Source organism: Chelon labrosus (genome assembly GCF_963514085.1).
Source record: "Chelon labrosus genome assembly, chromosome: 14".
Lineage (NCBI taxonomy): Eukaryota > Metazoa > Chordata > Actinopteri > Mugiliformes > Mugilidae > Chelon > Chelon labrosus.
In genome coordinates, this window is record NC_140347.1 from 8,395,907 (window position 1) to 8,409,808 (window position 13,902).

The 13,902-nt window shown below is 41.5% G+C and overlaps 1 protein-coding gene across 1 annotated transcript; it reads right to left on the reverse strand.

The window, feature by feature from the left end:
• Positions 1 to 4,380: 4,380 nt before the first annotated feature.
• On the reverse strand, positions 4,381 to 10,070 carry vgll2a (vestigial-like family member 2a; the record flags this gene model as incomplete). Its single annotated transcript, XM_084560002.1, has 4 exons — positions 4,381 to 4,424; positions 6,022 to 6,519; positions 8,128 to 8,374; positions 9,993 to 10,070. 4 exons carry the CDS (start codon positions 10,068 to 10,070, stop codon positions 4,381 to 4,383), a joined length of 867 nt encoding a protein of 288 aa, XP_084416128.1.
• Between the last annotated feature and the right edge of the window lie 3,832 nt (positions 10,071 to 13,902).

The window sequence follows — 13,902 nt, forward strand, 5'->3', positions numbered from 1 at the left end:
TAAAACAGCTGGTGTTCTGGAGAAGAGCTGCTCTGATTCTGTGGGTACTTTGATGACAATTTTGCACACAAACCGACAAATGAATTGGAGGAGATAAACCAGCTAGAAGCTCACCCGGAAACTGTCGAAATCTGATGAAGAAACAGAAACTGGTCATTTGTCTCTAAAGGATGTCACGCTAAATCGAATCAGGAGATCAGTATGGACACCCCAGTGACCAGGCACTCACCGTAGATATACATGTGTACTAGGGATGTAAAGGTATTTGTATTCGTCCCGTGGTGTCACGGTACGGGGCGTAACGGTTTGGTGCACGCAGTCATACGGCGAATATGTCTGAGTGAGTAGCCTATTAAATAAAAGAAAAGGTCAAGTCCTCACTTCAATCCAGGAGGCGATAATGAGCCTAAAAGCTGCCAGCTAATGTCATTAGCTTACAGAAGAAGAATAACAGACGAAGAAGAAAAGTAATGTGGCACGTGGATGTACCAAGAGAGCCAAATCACCAGTGTGGGAACACTTTGGTTTCCCAGTACAACATAACGGTGATGGCACGCGAGTAATGTACCGGACAAAGACTGTCTGCCAACGATGTTTCGCGGAGGTACGGTACGTCGCTGCAAACACGTCAAACATGCTAACGCACATAAGACAGCATCACCCTATGTCTGTTTTTAACTTTTATTTTTTACTTTTATAACAGGAGGTGGTTTTTAGTTTGTTTCAGTCTATTGGCGTCTGTTCAAAATAAGCAAATTTTATACATGTGAGTTTTTGTTGCTTTTTTCCCGCTGTACAGAACCGTGACCCCCACACCGAGGTACGTTCCGAACCGTGACTTGTGTGTACCGTTACACCCCTAATGTGTACTCATTGCTCTACATTCATCACAAATAAGGGATTACGTGATTGCGCGAAAGCTCAAATCAGGCCGTAACCACACAGATGATACTTCACGACGGGACGATTCCCTCATTGGTCTTTTCTGGAGGACTTCTTGATCGAGCTTTAAGTTTTTAGCGCGGCTCCCGGACCTTTAGATCCGCCAAACAAACAAAAAGAATTTATTTATCTACGCTGATTGTAAAATGCGACCCTTGCGAGTATAGAAATAGACGCATGCCTGAACACACGCTCACAAATTACTCCTTGACAGTTGTGTGTTGTGTGTTTGTGTTCCTGCGCCGCCTTCACTTCCACCGCAACAGTTGTCCCGGTCGGGGCTGCTGCTCCGCTAGCACTAAAGGCTCCTTTTATTAAGTTCATAGGCCGGCGTGGCTTCGAACTCTGCACAGCGGGACGTTGTGTGTGCATGGATGTGTGTTTGTGTGTGTGTTCACTGAGTTGAAGAGCAGTTGTCGTTGACAGCTGCATGAGAGCCGGGAGAGAAAGAGTCAAGTGGCTTCAAATAGCCGTCGTTCTCCTCATTCACCAGAGACTCCCCCCTCCTCCCTTCCACTACCTCCCCTCTCCTCTCTCTCTTTTCTCTCAGCAACCATCGATGTGAAGTTTACATTTTTTATGTCGTTGACAGTCGTGGAGATGCTTTCTTTCTCTGTTAAAGTTCTACTCTCAATGTTCAAAACAAAGGGTTTAATTCAGTCCGGTCCAGTCTGCAGTGAAGTCAAGTCATCAGACAAGTTTCCCTCTTGGCTGCAACATTTGCATTTCTGAGACATTATTTGAGACATGACTGATCTGATTTGATCGATACCTGGCGGCAAACACTGATTTGGTGATTTTTATTGGGTCAAAAATATTTGGAGCCGGTTGAAACGTGGACGAGAAATGAACTTACGTGAGGTTGTTATTGATTTAACAGCACTGTCAATCAATCGGCGCTGACGCTTTGATTTGTGCGTTTTAAAAAATGCACCCAGCTAGTTGGCGAAGTTTTCAAGTAAACATACTTTAAAGCAGCAAATGGCGCAGTTTAAACGGTAAGGATGGATCAGTCAAGAGTGTCAGCCCTGATTTGATCATGTAATGCTGTTTTTTTACGATATTATTATTGTTTTAGTTGCAATTTATCAATCAGTCTTTGCTGCCACATTGATTTATGTTCACTGTAGATTAATTTCTGGCCTTATTTTTTAACTAAGGACCAAGAAAATGTTTCAAAAGTGCCCATAACTGGTTCCTGAAGCTCAAGATTTTTAATATAAACAGGAAAGCAGCACGTGTTGCATTTAACCAATATGGCTCCATCAATCAATCTATAGTTTCAGCACTGATTTCATCATGTAATGCCGTCGCAGATGTAATTTCTGATGATATTATTGTTTTAGTGGTATTTTATCAATCAATCAGGGCCAACACATTGTAGATGAATTGTAGATGTAGATGAATTTCTGGCCTAATTTTTAAACTAAGGACCAAGAAAATGTCTCAAAAATGCCCGTAACTGGTTCTTAAAGCTTACGATTTTTGATAAAAACATACTTTAAACTGCTGCACTTGGTGCATGTAACCAGTATGAATCAATCAACTAATCTGTAGTTTCAGCACTGATTTCATCATGTAATGATGTCGCAGAGGTCATTTTTATGATATTATTATTATTGTTTTATCAGCGTTTTATCAATCAGTCAGGGCTGACACGATGATTTGTGTCCACTGTCGATTGATTTCTGGCTTTAAATTTAAATAAGAGAGCCAAGAAAACTTTTCAAAATGCCCCTAACTAGTTCCTAAAGCTCAGTATTTTTTTTTGTTTTATATAAACAGGAAATCAGCAATTGGCACATTTAACCAGTATGGACCAATCAATCATTGAATAGTTTCAGCACTGATTTCATCATGTCGCAGATGTAATTTCTACGATATTATTATTGTTTTAGTGGTATTTCATCAATCAGTCTTTGCTGACACATTGATTTATGTCCAAAATGCCCCTAACTAGCTCCTAAAGCTCAGTATTTTTGATAAAAACATACTTTAAACAGGAAAGTAGCAATTGGTGCAGTGTAACCAGTATGGATCAATCAACCAATGACTAGTTTCAGCACTGATATGATCATGTAACACCACTGTCAATCAGTCAGGGCTGACATGATGATTTGTGTCAATTGTAGATTGATTTCTGGATTTAAATTTCAATAAAAGAGCCAAGAAAAGTTTGCGAAATGCCCCTAACTACTTCCTATATATACTTTAAACAGGAAAACAGCACATGGTGCATTAACCAGTGTGGATTAATTAATAGTTTCAGCACTGATTTGATCATACAATGCTAATAAGATATTATTTTTTTGACAGTATTATCAATCAATTGTTCATTAAACACATTTTATTGATGTTTTTGAATCACCAAATCTTTGCTTACCGAGCGGGACATAATGTAAACGCAGCACCTGAACGCAGCACTGAACCCCGCAGTAAACCCTGTGTGTGACTGTCACACTTCTGGACTTGTTTCTATATTCGACAGTGATGCGCTTTTCTGCTTCGTGTCAGTAAACCGTGCAGACGAAATCTTTTCCTAAAGGTTCGTCTGTTTTCCCGACACCTTTCTGGAAAAGTAGCTGCGCCCAAAATGATAATTTTTTTGCACAGTGCTTGTGGTGACAGTCAACTCACAATCAAAAAAAAAATAATAATAATAATAATGCTGTAACTTTCCCGTGTGTCAACTCATTCTCAACCCTCCTTAGAATATGCACGCAGTCTAATGAGGTTGCTCGTTGCAAGTCCAATCCAGAACCGTTAAATGTGCGTCCAGTTGGAAGCGTTACGACAACGCCTCAGAGTAAACCACAGTGTTTGGACCTCCTCCTGCAGCCTAATTCTTTCTGCGCGGCCTCCTCCACGCCGACGCGGCCTCCCCTCCAGCCATAACACGCTCCCAGTGTCCGCGCCCAGTTGCCCCAGCAGCCCCGAGACGAGTCCTGCCAAGTCCTTCGACCGCACATGTGTCTCTGTCCGTCTGTCCCCAGACTCCTTCCAGTTTAGGAATGTCGTCCCTGCTGCTACAGAGGCACAAAGAGTCTCGTCTTTGTCCACGTCCGTCAAAGATCAGATTCTTTTTCTCTCTCTCCTCTCAGCTTGCAATCGTTTGCTCGTTTTGTATCCACACATGTCGGCGTTCAGCTCAGCAGGGCTGCGCTGCTGACGATGCTGCCGCCACCGCTGCTGCTGCTGCACAGTCCGCCGTAACACAGAGCTGCAAGTAGACCAGAAGCTGTTACGGCAAAAAAAAAAGAAAAAAAAAAGAAATCTGCCGTCTCTCAGATAAATGTCTGTCAGTGTGATTCTCTGTCAGAGCAACAGAGAAGAGCAGGAGTGGAGGAAAGAGGCTACAGCTGAAGAAGAGAAGGGGAAGAGGAGGAGGAGGAGGAGGAGGAGGAGGAGGAGGAGGAGGAGGTTTGCCTCGGCCGTTTTCTAAAACCAATACAAGTCCTTGCTCTTATCCTGTGACGGCACACCTGAGAAAAGAAAGACGAAAGAAAGGCAAAGAAAGGAAGAGGCAAGAGAAGGGAGATTAGAAAACGAACGCCTTGTTTATAAAAGCAAGGGGAGGCGGGGGAGGGGGGAGCAGGGGAGGCGGGGGAGGGGGGAGCAGGGGAGGGGGAGTCGCCTCGAGGCCGAGACGGGATGAAAGCAGGACAGGAAAGGAAGTTGACAGCTGGTGTTAAGGTGCTGACTGACAGCCGGTTTGTTGGTACAAACCACTCGGTGTAAGTTGATCTGGGAAAGAGAAGGAGTTTAGGCCGAAGCTGCGCTGGAGTTTAACATCTGGCCGGTTTAACGTGTCGATACGAAGGTCGATGAAAATGTCGCCATTGTCAGTGTAAGGAGCCAAAATCCAACTATAAGATCACATCTAAGGCTTCGTTTATTTAGTTTATATTAAGAAAAACTGACAGCCGTGGAGACGTTCTCCGATTTCACCAAATAAAATCAGAATAGTTCGGCCCAGTCGGGTCCAACAGGTACGGGTTGATTTCATGTAATGTCGTGGCAAACATCTATATTTCATCTATGTTTGGCGGGAAGCATTTATTCTGGGACTAGTGGGGCGGAGATGGTCCTGGAGACATCGTAAACGTGAACGTCAGTCAAACCCTATGATCACATCTGTGAATGAAAGTGGATTTCATTTGTTGAAAACCTCATTAGAAGTTGGCCTCGCACCTTATTACCATTATAAACGCTTGGATTCTGTTCTGCTTCTATTTCTTCTTAATGATAAGTTCTTCTAGAGACCAGACTCCACTAGGATACTGGTGAAGTCTGGTCATCAACGCTTCATACAGTAGATACGTTGGTCAGACTTATGCAAAACCCATCTTTTGGTCTCGGTTTGTTCTGTCTTCTAAGAAGAAAAAGAACTTCCATTGATTGAAATCAATGCTTCAACCGTCCTGGGCAGTGAGTACGACTGACTGCAAGATGTTGAAGTCAGTTCAACACTAAACCTTGTGATCTGGAGAAGCTCCTCAGATGAGCGGTGAAACGTCTTTCTTTCTTATTTGCAACTAAAAGCTGAGCCGTTACGGTATTTACATTCATTCTTATTAAGAGCAGCAGTGGTTTGCAACTGGTCAAAGGTTAGAGCACCTGCAGTGTGCACGAGCGTTTTCAAGTAAGCAGTCAGTTTATAGCTCTGGAGAGGTAAGGGTTCACGCGTAGAGGTCTCCGTTGGGAACCAACGCTAAAGACCGACTTTCAGATTTCAGAGTTTAGATTGGCCGAGGTGTCGTTGGAACACTTTACCCCCACAAACCACAAACCTCTCGAGTGTTGGACCAAGTTTCCATCAAACAGCCGAGAAAGCGTCCGGACCAAACTCTGCGTTTGATTAGAAGGAAAATCTGTCAGCTCTTGGCTCACACTAGCGCCCAACTGAGAGTGAATGGTGACAGACGATGTTGTTCTGTTTCAAGATTTCAACATATTGTGCTGCAGCTTTATTTATTATTATAATTATTTCCTTGTTTGAGTTATTTCCTTAGTCTGGGGGATAAATTACGTTGTATGCTGCACAGATTTTAAATAAAAAGACTTAAAATCTGACAGTACCTGTGTCCATGTTGAGTCCAATCTCTGCTCCGGCTCCGGTGAAGGCCCCGGTCCAGGCCGACCCCGACCCCGACTCCCCCTTCCCCCCTAGGTCGCAGGGCGAGCCGCTCGGTCCCGGCACCGAGCTGCCAGATGCCAGGCGGTGGTGCGACCTGACCGACGGCACCAGCAGGGAGCCGTAGCGAGGGTCGAAGGCGGCGCCGTACATCTCGTGGACCCCCGGCCGCGGGTAGCCCGAGCTCTGGGTGCTTATGGCGCCCCCTAGCGAGTACGGGTGGTGGTGGTGATGGTGGTGGTGGTGGGACGGGTGCCAGGCGTCAGGGCTGGGCTGGTGGAGGTGGCTGTGCAGGGAGGCGGAGGAGTACGGGTCCCCGGGGAAGGAGATCTCTGTGTGGGGGGCGGACAGAGCGCCGCCCAGGGTGGAGGACACCGACGGCTGGTAGGAGCTGTTCCAGAACGACGGAGGGAAACTTCTCTGGCTCATAGGAAAGGATCCGTCTGTGGTAAAGAAAGTCTAAAGTTATCATTTTAAAACTTATGGCTCGAGGTTGTTCATTATTATAGCAGCTTTAGCATTCAGCCGTATATGATTGTTCCTCTTTAAACGTGTGTTTTGGTGATATCTTGTTATTGTTCAGAATAACAGCCGAAATGACAGAAAATCCATTCGTCACTAATCGATTTGAGACTCTTTTCAAAGTGAAAAATGTCAAAAATTTGCTCGTTCCAGCTTCTTAAATGTGAAGGTTTGCTGCTTTTCTCTGTTTTATATCATTGGAAATAGAATTTTTTTTTTTTGTGTGTGTGTGTGTGTGTGTGTGTGTGTTGGACCGCGGTTTGAAGACGTCACCTTGTGGAGATGCGATGAATTTAATGGACATTTCTCACAGTCTTTGCACATTTTACCGACAAAACACTCAAATAATTGGGACGTCAACAGCAACGTTACTGCGACCTGGATATCTTCAAACAGAACGGAAAATACTAACTCCTTTGGCTCAAGAACAGAGGTCTCGTTCCAAAATTGGGCGAATTCCTGATTGGTCATTTTATTCTGAGGAGGCAGAAAATAAAAAATAAAAAATAAATAAAAAGATTATTATTTTTGATTTCTGGCTGGATTCAAAAGTTGCCGGGTAACAAAAAGGTACTGCCACCGGAAAATGACGGTAAATATAGATGAAATAAAAAGCAAAAATTTGGAAAACTAACACAGGAACGGCTTCTTTTGTGCGTTGGTTGGGGGGGGGGGCACAGGTTAACGCAACGCTGGGGGAGAAATTCACCGCAGGACCTGCGATCGACATCATTAAAAAGAAGAATTCTCTAAACGGAGCGGGCGAATTCAAATCATTCAGAGGCTCTTATATTTCGTGCTGCTTAAAAACAGGCGGCTCCTCCCAAATTATTTTCCTGATCCGTGTTCTGACCCTGTAAACGTATCCCTGTCGTTGCACGGATTAAAAAAACCCGTACCTTGACATATTTTTTTTTTTACGTAGAATACACGCGGGAAACAAATTCCACCTCCTGCCTTGTTTCTTTTGACGCAGCTGGTTTGAAATAAAATAACACGCGCAATATTACACAGATATTCTGCAGCAGAGAGCACATGGACGAACAGAACCACAAGATGCAGGACCAAAGGGTTCATTAGCTGTTGATAGATGACGACATGATTCTACCAAACGGATCTGAACTCAGAGAAAGTTTGAGGCTCGTTGTATTTACTGACACCAGAACTATCTAGGTGCTGTTTCTGAGATGGTGTGAAACTGTCACAGCACTTTTTTTTCAATTTGGTTTTTCCACAACAAAAGGCCAACTTGAAAGAAACTTGAAAACAAATCTGCAGCTTCAGTCCAAATGCTCACAAACACACCTAGATCCGGGTGAAAATCTGCACAAACAACAGTGGGTTTTATTTTTTTTAAATCTCTATTTTTGACTGAAAACTAATGCACGTTTCAGTTATTAAAGAAAATATCTCGATCTCTGCACGACAAGCACGCAAAATCAAAATTCAAAATCAACATTTACAGCACAGACGCCACAGTTTTTGATCAAACTCTACACACACACACACACACACAGAGACACACACACCTCTTACGGCCTTGTGGCTGCTGGAGGAGGGGTACGCCGTCGTCTGGCTGAGGGCTCGGCTGAAGTGTTCGTCCACCACGGTGCTGATGTCGCCCTGGAAGTACGTGAAGAGGACGCAGCGGGAGCTCAGGTACTCGGCGCCCGGCGGCAGCTCCTTGTCCTCCTCTTTGATCGCCGGGGGGCCCGGGGGGCCGAGCCGGCTGCTGCTGTCCTGGGGGTCTTGCATTTTGGAATACAAGGCCAGTTTCTTTTTTTTTAAAAAGAAAAAAAGGGGACACAGGTTTTAGGAAACGCTGTGAGGGAGGGGAAAGAAACAAAGCTAAAACAATGGAACTTGTTTCACCACTCGTCCAAAAGACTTCTTCACTTCTAAATGACCGGTGTAGAGTTTAGGATTTACATTTTTTTTCATATTCTCCGACCTGGATGAGTGAGAATAATCATACATTTTGATGCACAGACAGTTTTTTGGGTATTACTTTTTGTATTATTGGCCTAAAACCACACATTTGACCTCTAAAGTCCTAAAAAATATATTTCTAATTTTTGCTTTTAAGGATGCAACAGGTGCACAGAACAAAAAATGCAAAGCAAAGACATTTTATGTTCTGTGAAGTGTGTGGCTTCACTGAAAACATATCCAAGTTTGTGTTTGTTGTCGGCTACAATAAATAGTCCACGTGTCTATTAGCAGGTAATTATCGGTGCACGGACACGTTAACTCGTGTGCTGAGGATCATTTTTGCACAGTTTACACTTCACAGCTGCACACGGCGACTGATAAACAACGAGTTCCCGTCAAAAGAAGCGTTTAAAAGGAACGTGACACGCATCTGCTTTATTAGAACAGCTGCACTAAATAAACCAAACAGTATTCATCATTTAAAGTTGCTTCTAAACAGTGAAATTCTCTGCTGTGGTGACGCGCCCCCCTTGGTCCCGGGGCCGTTTAGGTGACAGGCAAAGTGAGTTTTTGCACTATGTGAAATATGTCTGGATGTTGACTGAGAGGTTTAAAGCGAAAAAAAGACCTTTTTTTAACAGGTCTGGAGAGGCCTCTGTTAAAAGCTGCAGCAGCTCCCAACTACTCAGGCTTCAGGTCCACCGACTGACACAAATGAGGCATGAAAACGATTAAAGCGATGCTTCTATGACACATATTCACTGAAAAATATATTAACAGGCTAAATGATTAAGATCAGAACTGCCTAGTTTGATGTTAAACAATTAAGAGAATAAAACTAAACTTGAACAGGCTGTTTTAAATAGTAAATGTTGCTCTGTGAACAATTATAATATAGTTTTTTTATTTGCAAAGAAACAACTCTACAATAGTTTTTAACAGCAAAATAGTATGGCTACATAACTAAGATACAAGCAATGTATTATTTTTGACATAAATAAATATAATGTGAATTTAAAAGATAAGATAAAAAATATATTTTAAATAACTTAAAAAAAAAAAAGGCCTAGAAAATTTTGCCAATTTTGCTAGAGAAGTTAAATAAAGTTCCGTTTGTTGCGCTTTACGCACAGAGGGGGGGAAATGCGCATTGATATTGTCCACATTTGTCTTTTTATTAGGTTTTAAAAGCTAATCATAATATATTTTTAGATGTAGAGGGTAACCAGTGTTAAGGGCTGGAGTGGTTCAACGATAAAGTTTTATTCTCCGTAGCCAACAAGTACAAACTGCAGCCGCTTTACTCCACATGTGATTAAGTTTGAACCGGTGGCTTGTAGACTTTAAATAAAAAAAATAAAAATAAAAAAGTTTTATTTTAAATACATTCAGAGACCGTAAGGAGTCCGCGGTGCAGAGACTTAGAAGAACTGCCCCGAGTTTGTGAGTGAGTGACCCATACCTGGTGGTGGTAGGGGCTGTAGGAGCTGAAGTAAGGCTGAGGACCAAACACTTGGTACATCACATCCAGGCAGCTCATGGCGAAGAAATCACGGAGAGGAACCAAGCGTCATGGAGGGAGCGGGTCTGCTCGGAAAGGAGAGGAAACGCTAATCCCGGCGGTGGAGGAGGAGGAGGAGGAGGAGGACAACGCGCTTAGAGGCTTGGAGAGACTCTCTGCTGCTGCTGCTGCGCGCCGCCGCTCTGCGCTCTTTACGCACCGGACTGCGGTCGGTCTCAGAGGAGGGAAACCCCTACAGCCTCCACCCTCCCTCCTCACACCCAGCCTGACGCCTCCCTCCCACCAATCAGAGGGCAGAGGTCCACCCCTGCCTTAATGGGCTTTTAATTACTGGACACTAAATCTTGACATCCCCGAAGCTCTGAACTCAAATGTCTGCTTTTATCTTGATGAAACTTTAGAATAGATCTCTGTGGCTAATGACACATTTATAAATACACTAATGAACATTTCTACCTAATAAATGTCCTACTGAGGAGGTATTTTTACGTGAGGGTCACATAAACTGTGATATAGAGAATGGAGGTTCATTCCTGACCTTGGAATCAGTAGTGTGGGAAAATAAACTTAATTTAAACATCCATTTACTATAATTAGAGCTTTTAGCTTAATTTTATGAAGTTGATTTTGCCGCAGATGCTCAGTCTTGTAAAAGTCATGATGTGTGGCTCCACTTGTTGGTGGTTTTACTCTTTGGAAATGTGATTTATTTATTTTTTCTGCAAACATACTTCAGTAATTTAGTGAATATTAGTTTTCAGTGCTTAAATTGGTCAGAAAAGATCACTAAGAGGAGGGAAACTTTAGATCTAGTCAGAAATGTGAATTTTCGTCATTTATTTTTATTTTTTTGGTTTAGATTTTTACTCTGCTGCACCACCCTAATAATTAATACTTACCTAAAAAACAGTTGTTATAAACAATGTGAGACTTGTCATGCTGCTCCCTGGTGGGTTTACCCATGCTCTGCAGTCTATTGCAGGCTTTTGGCAGCCATTTCCAAAATGGATTCACTTTTTATTAGGGGTGGGACTATAACGGGTTAATTACAATTAATTAATTACAGAAAAAAATAGTATTCCAAACAACACGGAACTTTTGTCAGTGCACAAATTCCTGGTACACTGATTACACTGACGCACACGTCAGAGCTCAGCTAACCGCTAACAAAATGGAGGAATTGGATGAAAGCACATTGCTAGGAATGATGGAAGGCAGATTTTATTTAATAAACGACCCGAAGGAAGCCTTGATAAAAGCGGAATTTTGTGAAAATTGTGCAAAAAAATAAATACATAAAAAATACCACCGAAGCACTTCAACCCAACAGTACCATCTAAATGCAAAGCATGTTGCGGTGAGCACAGAAACCGCATTTACACATTTAAAGTCAATACTTTATTGGAAAAGCACTTAAAGTACTGAAAATAACACTTTAACTTTAGGTCTGTTCAGTTTTGGCCAGGGATATCTTTCTTTCTTTTTCTACTGTTTTGAATTGAAATGCAATTAAATACATTTTTCCAGACATTAAAAGAGCTTGAGTTTACAATATTTATGTCTGTGTCTATTATTTGATTCAGTCGTCCACTACAATCCATTAAAATAGAAAAATGTCCCTTTTTGTTGCAAATATTGTTTTGCGATTAAAATGTGATTAATCGAGATTAATCAATTACAAAGCCTTTAATTAGATTAGATTTTTTTTTAATCGACTCCCACCCCATTTATTATTTGATAAATATTATACATGTCTATATTTACTTTATTAAAGTAATCTACAATTATTCAAACTTAAAATTATAGTAAATTTGCATTAAAAATGTTATACAGCAGGTATATACTTTACTACAACAGTCAAGCTTGCATTAGGCCTGTGCATTAGGCCTGCCACAGTCCCTCATTTTTTTTGCCAATTTTTGAAAATTAAATTAAATTATCTTAAAATAGTCATTCATTTATTCCATAGTAATAGAATTTTTTGATATGTAATATTTCTATGCAAACTAATGTTGCAGAGGTCCTTTCTCTTTCTTGTCATCTTCAATTATCACCAACACAATTAAATGACGATCATAACCTATATAATGTATATTTAGAGAACACAAACAGTAGTTTTTCAGTCCATCTTTGCCTGAGCAAGGACAGAAACCTTTTTTTTTTTCTTCCACAAGGCAAAATTAAAAAGGTCTTAAATATTATCCCGTCTGGAGGAAAGTACAACCAAACCAACAGAAATGTTTGAAATACCTAAAAAACAGTGAACAACATTTTTACTTGCATCGCACCATCTCGTCACCCTTGTAAACATGGCTGTTGTTAAATCATAAGTTCCGTTTTAATTATTGGCTTTTTTTGGTTTGGGTCATCTTCTAGCGTTGCCTGTATAAATTGGAGTACAAGCAGTACATCCATGATTACAAATTAATCTAGTGCTCCATGATATCAGGTTAAATAAAGACTATGAAGACCCAAGGCTACATATTTATCAGTATTAGTGTGAGTGCAGCTCTGCCACGCGCTTCAACGGCGTTTAAAGCCACAGTTGAGAATGTAACAACTGCCACTTCCTGCTAATTGAATGAGTAAACAAAACAAAGCCAACCAACGACTGGAATGCAAAGCTACGAACTCCCACAATCCCTCAACGGCCTCCCAAAATTCTAGAGGTCAGAGGTCAAATTGTTTTGCTCCCAGTTTGGTGCTATGCCTGGAGGTCAGGGGTCGCAGCTATCAAGGCTGTGGTACAATTACAGCGTTTTTAATTAAAGGTTTAAAAGGGATTTTATTTATTTTTTTAATGTGTCGACGGTGTCCACAAGCATTAAACCTCAAGTCACAGTTTGATTCGCAAATATTTTCAGTTTAGCTTCATAACCAGGCAGATTTACCACCAAAATTTCTCAAATTTTTCATTTACTGTGTGAATTAATTCAAATAATACGTCAATACGGCTATATCAACTCACTGTGATTACTGAACCTAATTTATAAGATTGCTATGATATCTTTAAATGCATCTGTGAGCACATAAAGAAAACACCAGAGTCAGTTATAGTAAATTTTCATGGAGAACTGTGAAATTGGAGAACAGACAGGAAAACAAACAACTCCTGTTTAAGCTACTAAAACCATGGTCACCATTTTTTGGGTTGCAGGACATGGTCCATTAACCGAAAATTCCCCCTTTCCCAACTTTATCAAATTTGGTAGAGCTACAGCTCTGAATTCTGTTTAATTGACAGTTTTGATGGTGGGATTAAAACATTTATCTTTGCTGGAGTTCTTCCAAATCTCACTCTTGTATTTTTTTTTTAATTCTCCCATGGGTCTCTCATTGAGAGAGCCCAAGGTTGTTCTTTTTGGTCGTACAGACAGCGCTGGCTGAATTTGGGGATTTTATTTTTTTGGGCACAAATTTAACGGGTTCATTTCGGTGCAAGGACTGTCTGATTGGAACAGTCTGAGTTTTCTATCCGGAGGGTTTTTCCAAAATTACTACAGCAGATTTATTTGCCAGTCGCTTGTCAACAACTCCAACCAAGGAGTTTTTTTTTCATGTATGTAACTTCAGTTTGGCTCACGGTTCACGGGAACCAACTCGAGGAAGTCACGTCCTGAGTCCTGCTGTTGGTAAAAATTAGAGGAAGACAATGGTTTTGTTTAAATTTAATACCAGAGCTTTTAACCAACAAACCCTAAATATAAGATTTACTGTGAATTAAAGATGTGCCTGCTCAGCCAGGAGTCAATAAAAGATTCCTTGTCCTATAGCGACGTATCAAACACCGTTTGCCCTTTTTTGGATAGATGTCAATGGAAAGAAACAGGAAGTAATCAGGTGAGAGACT